General features: G+C 43.2%; 1 protein-coding gene across 1 annotated transcript in view; it reads right to left on the bottom strand.

Moving 5' to 3' along the window:
- The window catches only part of LOC307167159 (uncharacterized protein), a 32,538-nt gene that overhangs the window by 9,676 nt on the left and 10,809 nt on the right, over positions 1-12,053 (bottom strand). The window contains exons 2-4 of the mRNA XM_079886123.1: positions 4,103-4,435; positions 3,684-4,007; positions 3,383-3,502 (exon numbers count right to left, since the gene is read on the bottom strand). Of these exons, the coding sequence (XP_079742249.1) occupies positions 3,383-3,502; positions 3,684-4,007; positions 4,103-4,435 (777 nt within the window). The remainder of the gene's footprint in view (positions 1-3,382; positions 3,503-3,683; positions 4,008-4,102; positions 4,436-12,053) is intronic.

The raw sequence follows: 12,053 nt of genomic DNA, 5'->3' as shown, positions 1-12,053 counted from the left end.
TTAGCTGTTAGTTTTTGTCTGAGTCTTAGTCTAGTCTTGTCAGTCCAAATTAGTCTATCCTGTCTTGTTTTGCCCCCTCGTGGGTTTTGTTTTCCTGTTTATTCTGTCTAGTTGTATCAATAAACCGTGTATATTGCATTCTGTCTGCATTTGGTTTCATCTCCTCCGCATCACCATAACAGAATGAACCGGCCAAGACCGAACCCAGCAGACATTATGTCCTCTTATGTCAAGCATAACCCAGATGATCTTAAGGATTGGTGGCACAGGACCATCGCTGACTCTAAGAGGGGCAAACTCCCGATTCCCTCCCAGGGAGAGCTATCATTGAGGGAGTATGCTCGGGTCGCGAACGAAAGGAGGTTTTTCCTGCCTGATGTCTTCCTAAACCGCTACCTCATTGCGGGTCTCAACTCTCCTCCACCCCTGGCTGAACGGGAGAAGCTGGTTTGCCATTCGTTCGCTGATATGGTGGATTGTTTATCGAGGAGGGAGTCGCGGGGGTCCATCTTGTCTTCACCACCAGTCAAGCTGCCAATGATTCCGGAGGGTTGTGTCCTAAGTGTTGTTTCCCAGGGGGATCAAGCTGGTCCCACTTCCACTCCCGAGAAGTCTTCCGGACCCGAAGGTCTACTCGGCAAGCGAGGAAGACGGACCTCTTGGGAGTCTGCATCAGAGTCCTCCGCGACGGAATCAGCCCTCCTAGAGACGGATCTTCCAACCCCAGACACAGATCCCACCATGGTTCCCCAACCACTCACCAGTCCGCCAACGGCATCTGCACCGCGAACTAGGAGGAAGAAGAGGAAGGGAGCCTCCCGTCCTTCGTTTCTGCTTGGTCCTGATCCCGCTGCTGCAGAGAGCGCTGTCCCAGACCCCTCTGCTCCTACTGAAAGCGCTGTCCCAGACCCCTCTGCTCCTACTGAAAGCGCTGTCCCAGAGCCCGCTACTGAAAGCGCTGTCCCAGAGCCCGCTACTGAAAGCGCTGTCCCAGAGCCCACTACTGAAAGCGCTGTCCCACAGCACGCTACTGAAAGCGCTGTCCCAGAGCCGGCTACTGAAAGCGCTGTCCCAGAGCCGGCTACTGAAAGTGCTGTCCCAGAGCCCGCTACTGAAAGCGCTGTCCCAGAGCCCGCTACTGAAAGCGCTGTCCCAGAGCCCGCTACTGAAAGCGCTGTCCCAGAGCCCGCTACTGAAAGCGGTGTCCCACAGCACGCTACTGAAAGCGCTGTCCCAGAGCCCGCTACTGAAAGCGCTGTCCCAGAGCCCGCTACTGAAAGCGCTGTCCCACAGCACGCTACTGAAAGTGCTGTCCCAGAGCCGGCTACTGAAAGTGCTGTCCCAGAGCCCGCTACTGAAAGCGCTGTCCCAGAGCCCGCTACTGAAAGCGCTGTCCCAGAGCCCGCTACTGAAAACGCTGTCCCAGAGCACGCTACTGAAAGCGCTGCCCCAGAACCTGCAGAAGTGGAGGCTGTTCCCGTACCTGCAGTCGTGAGCGCTGCAGAGAAGGCCACGGCTAAAGCAGTGGTACGGTCTGTTTCTGCTCGTCAGGAGATGCCGGTCGTCATTGCTGCTAAGACCCTGTCGGATTATTTGTCATGTCTTGTTAAGATTCTAGAAGTCCCTGTCAGACCTGTCTTGTCCCCAGACCCCGTGCCTAGAGCTGCAGAGAGCGCTGTTCCCGAGTCTACGGCTGAGAGCACTGTTCCCGAGTCTACGGCAGTGAGCGCTGATCCCAGGCCAGCTGCAGAGAGCTCTGTCCCAGAATCAGACGCTGTTACCGAATCGGAGATGAGCGTACATTCTGAGTCTGCTTCGGGCAGTACTGGTTCTGAAGTCGCTTCTGAGAGCCCAGTTCCTGTTCCCGCTCCACAGCTGCCTGCTGTACCCCGTCATGATTCCTGTCCTGTCACCCGCTCTACCCCCTGTTTCTGTTCCTGTTGCGGTTTCCACCCCTGTCAAGCCGCGGGGGGTTTCCCTGGTCACCCCTGTCTCCACTAAACCCCGGACTGTTTCCTCCAAGACTTTTCCTCATGTGTCCCCATCCAAGTCTGCCCGGACCCCTCGCCGTCAGCCATTGTCCCGTCATCCTAAGACCTCCGCTCCCCCTATCCACCATGGACTTCCCCCCCATGAACTTTGTTGTCCCGCCTCCTCCCCTTCCTTGTTTGTTATTTTTGCTATGTCACCCGGACCCTGTCGTTGTGTATTCTTGTTTACCTTTATTGTTATTTATCATGTTTTGTTGGTTTGTGTCTGTGTCACAGTCTGTCATGTCCCGTGTTTGATGTTCCCTTGAGGAGCGTCTGGAAGCCGCTCCTTAAGGGAGGGGTTCTGTCATGATTCTGCCATCTAGTCCTTGTCATTCTTTAATTCTTGAGGCAGGATCATGACAGACCCTTGTTTTGTGTGCAAGCACATGGCCTTTTGTTTGGGCCATGTGCTTGTGTTGTCTCGTTCCTCGCCCCGCCCCCTTGTTATCATCGTTTACTCAATCATTGCTTTACCCTTGTCACCTGTTTCCCTCATTAGTTTCTCACTATTTAATCCCCTTGTGTTTGCTGTCCTGTGCCGGTTCATTGTCATTCATTGTGTGAAACTATTCGTGAGTAACCTGTTGAAAGTCTTGTCTAGAAAGAAGAGTTTGATCCTGTCTTAGCTGTTAGTTTTTGTCTGAATCTTAGTCTAGTCTTGTCAGTCCAAATTAGTCTATCCTGTCTTGTTTTGCCCCCTCGTGGGTTTTGTTTTCCTGTTTATTCTGTCTAGTTGTATCAAACCGTGTATATTGCATTCTGTCTGCATTTGGGTTTATCTCCTCCGCATCACCATAACAAAATATCTATTCCGAAGCTGTTGGGGGAGCTCTATAGAGAAACCCGCGAGCAAAAAGCGCCAAAACTGCATAGCGCCGCTTTAATAAACACAACCCCAATTATTATCATTGGGTTTGAGATGTTACTTACTGTGAATACCTTGTCTGATAGGCTACAGTATTGTGGCATAGTATCAGAACATCCTGACTAGTGTCTGTCGCACACGGCTAGGGACAAATGGTCGGATGATGGGCCTATTTAGGAGAAAGTCCAGGGCTGTTTTTTACCCTCAGTCCGTCCCTGCTGACTGATAGTTTAATGTTATAATGCTGTATCAGCTGCATCTGTGGATCACGTCTGTTAGTTCAGTTCAACACATAACACATGCCACATATACACAACATCATCATCACATAATACTTGAGCTTCACATCACAGAAATGATGAATATGTGCACGAGTCTGTCATCTATTATCCTCTTACTTCACTCTCAAGCTGTCAGGAGGAGAATGACTATCGCCATTCACCAAAAATAAATCTATTTATACAGTGATCATGTGATCATGAACCTTGTGTAGGAGCTGCTGCTGTAGTTCGGCTTGATGTCTTCTCAGAGTTTGAGCTTCTGACTGGAATCAGTGTTGGTGAAGCGGCTGGAGCTGCAGAAGATGAATGTTCAGACGCATCACCTGTAGGACATTAACATCATATTTTCATATCGATCATCACATGCAGTTTGTGTTCATTATCACAGTTTACAGTGGCAGTAGTTGAGAAGAGACTGTACTGTATTACTGTATAACTGTATTAATGCGTTACTGTATAATTTAAAACCGAATTAACATCATATTTTACAGTGTTGTTTCTCACCTGAATACTTGACAGTGTATCTGACTGAGGTCTCGAGATGATTTCTGCGAGTAAGCTGACATCTCCACTCTCTGTTGTCATCTTCATTCAGGAGTGTTGTAGTCAGAGTGAGGATACAGAGATCTGATGAGAATAATATCTGATATCTGGAGTCTGTCTTCAGATCAACACCAGCCTGATTCACCCACAACAGCTCTAATCCCGCAGAACTGACCCAAGCATCACAGGAGTATATAGTATACACCTGACAGGAGAGAGTCACAGAGCGGCCTGGACTGATCTCAGTCTGTGAGGATGATGATGAAGATGATGGAGACACTGAAACTGAACACAAGACACAAATCAGACTCTTCAATCATCATCTGAGTTTAAAGGGAGAATCTGCCCTTTTTAAATTGACCACATAATCATAAACTTACCATGAAGAACATGCAGAAAAAAATGTGCATCAACTGCATCAACACGTGCATCAGGTCCTTGTCCTCTGTAATTCACATATTGTCGGCAGTTGTAAGATCCAGAATCTTCTCCTGTGACGTTCTTGATGTTCAGAGAGCAGTCAGACTCCAGACTCAGTCTCTCATGTCTCTCTGAGTCTTTATTCTTTATCTCTTCATTAAGTATAACTCCTTCTGAACCTTTAACGTAGCTAATGTAGATCCATAGTGATTTGCAGCCAGAAAGAGTATTATAACAGGACAGAGAGACATTTTCACCAGAACTGATGAACACATGATCCAGTCCACTGGTTCCTGAAACACAATATATCTCAGTGATAATTATGATATAATAAATGAAAACATAAACATAAAAAGCAGAAGTTTTATTCTCACTTAAAGCAAACAACACACTCTCCAGAATAAACTATTAGTCTTTATCAGAGAGCTGTTCAAATCACTGACACACAGGGCCATACTCACCACGGAGGTCTCGGAGGTCCGAACCTCTAATTTTTTTAAGTGCATATAATGAAGTTTGTGAAATAAATGCCTAATATTAACTCTTCTTTGGTGCTGCAATGATATTGCATATCTGAGCTGCTTTAGAGGCCGTTCACATGTTTGCGCTCTCACCCCAGACAGCAACATAGTGTTGGCCCAGATCCGGCCCACATCTGGTACACACATGGATTCCACTTGGGCCGGATCTGGGCTGACACTATGTTGCTGTCTGGGACGTTTGTTATTTTAATTGTAGAAGCGCGAAAAGTGCACCCAAATAAAGAGTGACACCGTCGCAACGCTCGCTTGTTTTCCCAGGCGAGATGAAAAAAATCGAATCAAATGAGGTTTTAGGGCTTTATGTTCACAGAAGCTGCGAGCCGAGCGCGACGCTTCACGACACGCTTTCAGTGAACGGTCATATAGTGCGAGTCTGGCCTTCGAGATGTAAGTAGCTAAACCAAACAACTGTGTACGATAAAAGTATTAAACGAGTAACAGAAACAATCTGGAGATGAGAAAGGAAGAGCAGGTGCCCAGGGTGAGATTAACATTATTAGTGTATTCCTATTTAACACATATGTTCTCTGCTAATTACTGTGGAAAATATAAGCTCAATTTAACAACACAAGCACCTAATAAATATAATGCCATAATAACAATAATAATAATAATGTTTAATTTATATAGCGCCTTTCCCAAGCTCAAGGACGCTTCACAATAACAGTAAAGAACAAACAGTCAGTTCATACATAAATGGACAATAGGCATTTGCCCAGTCCAAGAAATGAGCAATAGTATTGTATATAGTAATAATAATATTAGAAGTATTGTATAAATATTAATGTGAATATGGTCCTCGAATATGTTATATTTCACCAGTCAGAACTGGGACTTTTCACTGTATTGTTTGTGTTTGTGTAACTTGCATCATTAAGCCAGTAGGTGGCGACAAGTGAATGCCTTCATGAGTGAGCAATTGAACCATTAAATGAACAGATTAGTCCAAAAACATTTATTCGTTTAGTTAAAAAAAAAAGTTTCTGAAACTAATCTTTGATGCTCATACTAATTGCTCATTATGCCTCTGGACATAGAAGCATTGCATTGGCATTTGATTGTAATATCTATGCAAACTAATCATTAAATCATTTCTCATTTAAGGCCATTCCCGTTTTGAATATGTGATTGTGTATTGTCAACAATAAGCATAAACATTCTGCATTTCCATTTTTTTGTGTGGATCATTCATTGCAGCATTTCCGAATCTGTTATCTCCTTGACAAATAATGTATGCCACTGCCCACTGATATGTGTAGATGAGGAAAATAAAAATTTCATCATGTTTTCGAGGTAATGTCATCCTTATGTCGTGGCCACAAGACATTGGTATTAACATTAAGTGACATGGCATCTGACGCACAGAAGCCAATGGCATACGTCACTATGCGCATTAGCACATCTGGTGTCATCTTGCGCTGACCAGTGTTGCCAGTGCTGCCTCAAGTGCCTTATTGCTTTTATAAAACGGTTAACACAGAATGCAAATATCAAAGCCGAAGAATATGTATCTATGCAACTTTCATGAAGTAAAATCACTAAAAGCCTTCTTTCCGCTGGTAAAATAGTCCTTGACCGTGAACAGCAGCAGAAGTTACATACATTATTTCGCCAATAGATGGCGGCAAAGACTGTCTTTATGAGTGAGTCAGTCAGTAGAGATGACTTTTAGGATTCAAACTTGTGAACACAGAGAAGCAAGACGCAACTGATAAATGACTAGTGTCACTGGAAAACCCCTTAACAGTAAAAAGGACAAGATATCGCAGCGGACATTCAAACAGATTTATAATTAAATTCACTTCTGGAATTCGAATGCGTCGCTGAACGCGTTGTTGTCTTTGGAGCTGTATCGATTTGATTTATAATTCTTCCTTTTAAACTCACTTACAACGAACATCTTCGCGAAACCGAACGCGATGCTGTGATCATCGGCGATTCCATCGTTCGGCACGTACACGCTACGTTAGGTAAAAGTAAGGTGCACAGTCACTGCTTTCCTGGTGCTCGTGTTTCTGAAATTCCTGCTCGCGTACCCGAGATTCTGAACGGTGACGAGCGCGTCGGAACTGTGGTCCTGCACGCGGGAGTGAACGACATCAGGCTGCACCAGACGGAAGTTCTGAAGAAAGACTTCAGGAATCGATACGATACGCAGCACATCGCCTGAAACAACGATCATTGTGTCAGGACCGCTTCCCACGTACCGTCTAGGACATGAAAAGTTTAGTAGACTATTCGCGCTAAATGAATGGTTAATGTCATGGTGCAATGAGCAGAAAATGCTCTTTGTAAATAATTGGAATCTGTTTTGGGAGCGTCCTAGGCTTTTCCATGCCGATGGCTTACACCCAAGCAGATTCGGAGTGGATCTTCTGTCGGATAACATCTCCAAAATGTTAAATACCATTAAATGACTAGTAACCAAAAGTTCAAATCATAGTCTCTCCTGCACCAATTTAAATGATATAAATACTAGTGTAGAACATTGCATAGAAATTGTGTCTATTCCTCGTTTAGTGAGATCAAATAATAAATCTACTGCAGGATCTAGGAAAAATCGAATTGTTATTAAAACAGAAAATGTTGCTATTAGTAAACAAAAACAATTTCTAAAGCTAGGTCTTCTAAACATTAGATCGCTCACACCAAAGGCGGTTATTGTAAATGAAATAGTCACAGATAATAGCTTCGATGTACTTTGCCTTACTGAAACCTGGCTTAAACCAAATGATTATTTCGGTCTAAATGAGTCTACTCCATCAGGATACTCCTATAAGCACGAGCCCCGTCTGATTGGTCGTGGCGGCGGTGTTGCAACAATCTATAGAGATATTCTCAATGTTACTCAGAAAACGGGTTATAAGTTTATTTCGTTTGAAGTACTTGTACTAAATGTTACGCTCTTAGATGTTAGAAAAAAATCCATATTATCTCTAGCCTTGGCTACCGTATATAGACCGCCTGGGCCTTACGCTGATTTCCTAAAAGAGTTTGCAGATTTTCTCTCAGATCTATTGGTCAATGTAGATAAAGCATTAATTGTTGGAGATTTTAACATACACGTAGATAATTCAAATAATGCGTTAGGGGCTGCGTTTATAGATTTATTAAACTCCTTTGGGGTCAAGCAAAACGCCACCGGACCAACTCATCGTCTTAATCACACACTCAATTTAATTATATCATATGGAACCGATCCAACCGATATAGATATCATTCCACAAAGTGATGATGTCACTGACCATTTCTTGGTAACTTGCATATTACGTACTGCTGTAATATGTCATGCGGCGCCACGTTATCGACCAGGCAGAACAATCCTTCCATCCACCATAGATAATTTCTCAAATTGCTTATCTAATCTGTCTCAGCTGCTCAGTGAACCCAAACAAACAGATGAACTTGAGGAATTAACTAGCACTATGAGCACCATTCTCTCTAGAACATTGGATGTTGTTGCACCCATTAAATTAAAAAAGGTCAGAGAGAAAATTAAAGCACCATGGTACAATAATACTACGCATTTTCTAAAGAGAGAAACCCGTAATTTAGAGCGTAAATGGAAACAAACTAATTTAGAGGTCTTTAGAATCGCATGGAAAGACAGTATGTCACGTTATAAAAAGGCCCTTAACCCTCAGAGGTCGGAGATCACGCCGGCGTGATCTGCTCGCTTTTTTCCTTATGAGTTGAATTGAGACCCAAAATACTCTTTTGACTTTGATTTTACAAAACAAGTTTCATACATCAATCGATTCTGTTAAATGTGTATTATTTTTGTGAATACTCACAATAAAAACAAAGTGTTGTGCTTTTTGCCAAATAAAGAAAAATAAACACGAGGCGAGTTCTGCCTTCTCTCTGCCAGTGTAGACCATTCTGAAACGCGTCCGAAAATCTGTCGTAACTCAGCGAATACTTCTCACACAGGCACGTGAGATATGTCTTTATGAAGCTTGGAATCTCTTCTTTAAAATGAAGTAATTCATATAAAAAACAAATATTCCCATTTTATGTAATCCAAGGAAAAGCAAGGAGAGGTACCGTTTTTTCGTTCTCCCTTCATTATCTCTAATAAGCTGTGGCCGCCACGCCCCCGGCGCTATACGCATCGCGTTTAGAGAGGATGGCTCGTTTCTCCGGTAAAGATGCCCTTCAGATGATTCTGGACAGCGAGGAAGAATTCACCTTTTCCTCGGAGGAAGATGAAGACTCGGACGAGGAACGGCAGCATTTTGAAGAGCGAATTGATCCCGCTGAGGACACACGTTCGGGGTAAGTTGTTTAGCTGCTACTGTTATATAATTCTTTTTCTGATAATATAGAACACATATGAAATTTCAGACTATATTTTGCCTAGTTTTGGCTAGCTTTTGACATCTTACAGGAGCGATTGCCTTACAATATCCTAACATTCGTGTAGGCTATATGCTCACGTGTAAACTTTTTTTAAATGTGATATTGCTATTTAAACATATTTGTAAACTAAATATATTAAATACATTTCACTCAGTTGTGATTAGCTTATGACATTATCATGCCAAAATGCTGCCTTATGCGTAATGTAGCTTGTTTGCAAATATCTGCTTAGGTAATAGGCCTATAGTGTGATTTAGTGCAAATATATTTCATCCTCCGGTAAAATATGTGACACTGTCTAAATACATTATATTTTTATATTAATGTTCGGTTTTGGTTAGCGTATGATACGCTTCAATACTGCCTTATGCACAGATGTTTGTGAATACAGGTGTAAATGTTTGAAATGTAGTGATGTGTGTCGTTCGCGAACGATCATTGCGTGCGTCACTAAATGCGTGCGGTCTTTATGGCCATCAACAGATACTTGCGGTGGCGCGGTCAATGGCCCATAAATATATTTCTCCATCCTATGGGCCATCAACAAATATATACATTGTACGTCCATAACCATCCATTGCTCATCAGTTTACTTTGAATAATGTATGCTAACATTTTTTTTTTTTTTTTTTTAAGGAATGTGTCCAGCTCTCCTTCTCCAGCTCCCCACAGAGGGGCACGCAGGTGTCGTGCAGTTCTCAGTGCGATCGAGAATCATACTGAGTAAGTGCATAGGACGTAATATTTTACAAATGAAATGTAGCCTAATTGTTTTTACATCATCATAATATAAAAGTAGCCTACCTATTCTTGTGTGAAATGACAAAAAACGCTGTCTTTTTTTATCCATGGCCATTAGTGATTCATAATTATAATACAATTTCTTTAATTGTGTTATTAGCATGCTCACATGTTTGTTTTTTTGTTTTTGTTTTTTACAGATGTGACAATGAACTTGTTCAAGCACCTGTCCCGAAGAGAGCCAAGGCTAACCAGCAGGCAAGCAACAGGCAGTCCACTCTGGCATGGAAAACAGAGACTGATGTTGACATGGTTCCACAGACTGTGCGATTCCGTCCTGCACGGGTAACTGGACCACAACCGAGTTCTGTTGACTCACATTCGCCCATGAGTCTATTCAAACAATTTTTTTCAGAAAGTGCTGTCTCAACTCTGTGCCACAACACCAATGCTCAGGCTGCCAAGGCAACTGCAAAGGGCTGCAAATATAAATGGACAGATATCAGCATCAGTGAGATGTACCGATACATTGGGCTGCTGTTCTACATGGCCATGGTGAAGGTGAGCTCCATCAGCGACTACTGGCGGCAAAGCAGTGTTTTCTCCGTACCCTTTCCAGCTACAGTTATGTCCCGGGACAGATACCGCATCATTTCATGGAATGTGCACATGAGTCACCCAGATGCAGATAAGGAGAATGACAGAAAGAGGGGCACAGCTGAACATGACCGTCTTTTCAGGGTCAAACCTCTCATGGACACTATTCGTCAGGCTTGTAAAGCCATCTATCATCCTAAAAAAAACTTAGCTGTGGATGAGAGAATGGTGGCATGCAAAGCACACACGGGTATGACGCAGTACATGAAAGCCAAGCCAACCAGATGGGGTTTCAAGTTGTTTGTTCTTGCAGACTCATCGAATGGATACACTGTGGACTTTTCTGTGTACACAGGAAAGAACAACTTTCCCACAGGCCATGGACTGTCATATGATGCTGTAATATCTCTTTTAGATCTTACATTTTTGGGTTCTGGGTACCATGTGTACATGGACAATTTTTATACAAGTCCAAAGCTCCTCAAAGACCTGTTTGCAATGAAGTTTGGTGCATGTGGGACTTACAGGGACAACAGAAAGGACTGCCCTCGGAATGCAGCTAATTCACTCTCTAAAAAATCTGCCAGAGGATCCATCAGGTGGGTTCGGGATGGACCTCTTGTATTTGTAAAGTGGATGGACACACGAGAGGTATCTGTCTGTTCTACCATCCATCCTGCTTATACAGGAGACACTGCACAGAGGAGGGTGAAAACACAAGATACATGGAGGACAAAGACATTTCCATGTCCTGCACCTGTGACTGCATACAACAAACACATGGGGGGTGTGGATCTGTCAGATCAGCTGATACAGTACTACACAACACAGCACAAAACAATGAAGTGGTACAGAAAGATCTTTCTACACTTCTTGGACATTGCTTCCACCAACTCTTTCATTGTGCACAAAGAGCTGCATGGTAACTTGTCCCATAAAGAGTTTATGGAGCAACTCATAACAGAGCTCTGTGGTGTGTCACAGAAAACAGCACCAAAACGGACCAATAGTGACCATGTACCGGTTCCAGGAGCTGAGCTGACATCAGATGACAGGGATGTTGCCACAGTTGGTCGCCGCGAATGTGTGCATTGCAAAGCACAGCATGGTAAAAGGAATTTAACACCATGGAAATGCCAGGCATGCAATGTTCACTTATGTCTTCAGTTAAACAGGAACTGTTTTCAGGAGTGGCATAAAGATGTGTGACTGTGTTCAGATGTGTGTGCTCTGCTGACCACCTTCCACTAACCATCAGCCTTCAGAAATCATTCTGATATGATGACTATTTTTTTAAATCAATGTTGGAAACTGTTGTGCTGCTTAACCCTCTGGGGTCTGGGGTGTTTTTGGGGTCCTTGAGATGTTCTGACATGCCCTGACATTTGTGCTTTTTTCAGTTGCTTATAAACATATTAATGGCAAAAAAAAATTACACACTATTTAGCACAAACAGGGCTACCATAATATGTGAGCAACAAGAATGTACATGTCTGCATTTTTGAGAGAATAATGTTTATGCGTGGTTATTGAAAAAACTAAAAACTAAAGTTTCTGAAATAAGGCCACAAAACACATACTAAATATGTGGCAATAAGACTTTTGACTAATGGATTTCATCGCCTAGTGTTTTTTCTTCAAAATGATATGAAAATCATCCTGCCTAATC

The sequence above is a fragment of the Squalius cephalus genome, assembly GCF_949319135.1.
Source record: "Squalius cephalus genome assembly, chromosome: 1".
Lineage (NCBI taxonomy): Eukaryota > Metazoa > Chordata > Actinopteri > Cypriniformes > Leuciscidae > Squalius > Squalius cephalus.
Note: the sequence above shows the minus strand (reverse complement) of the source record. Positions and strands in the feature narration are given on the sequence as shown.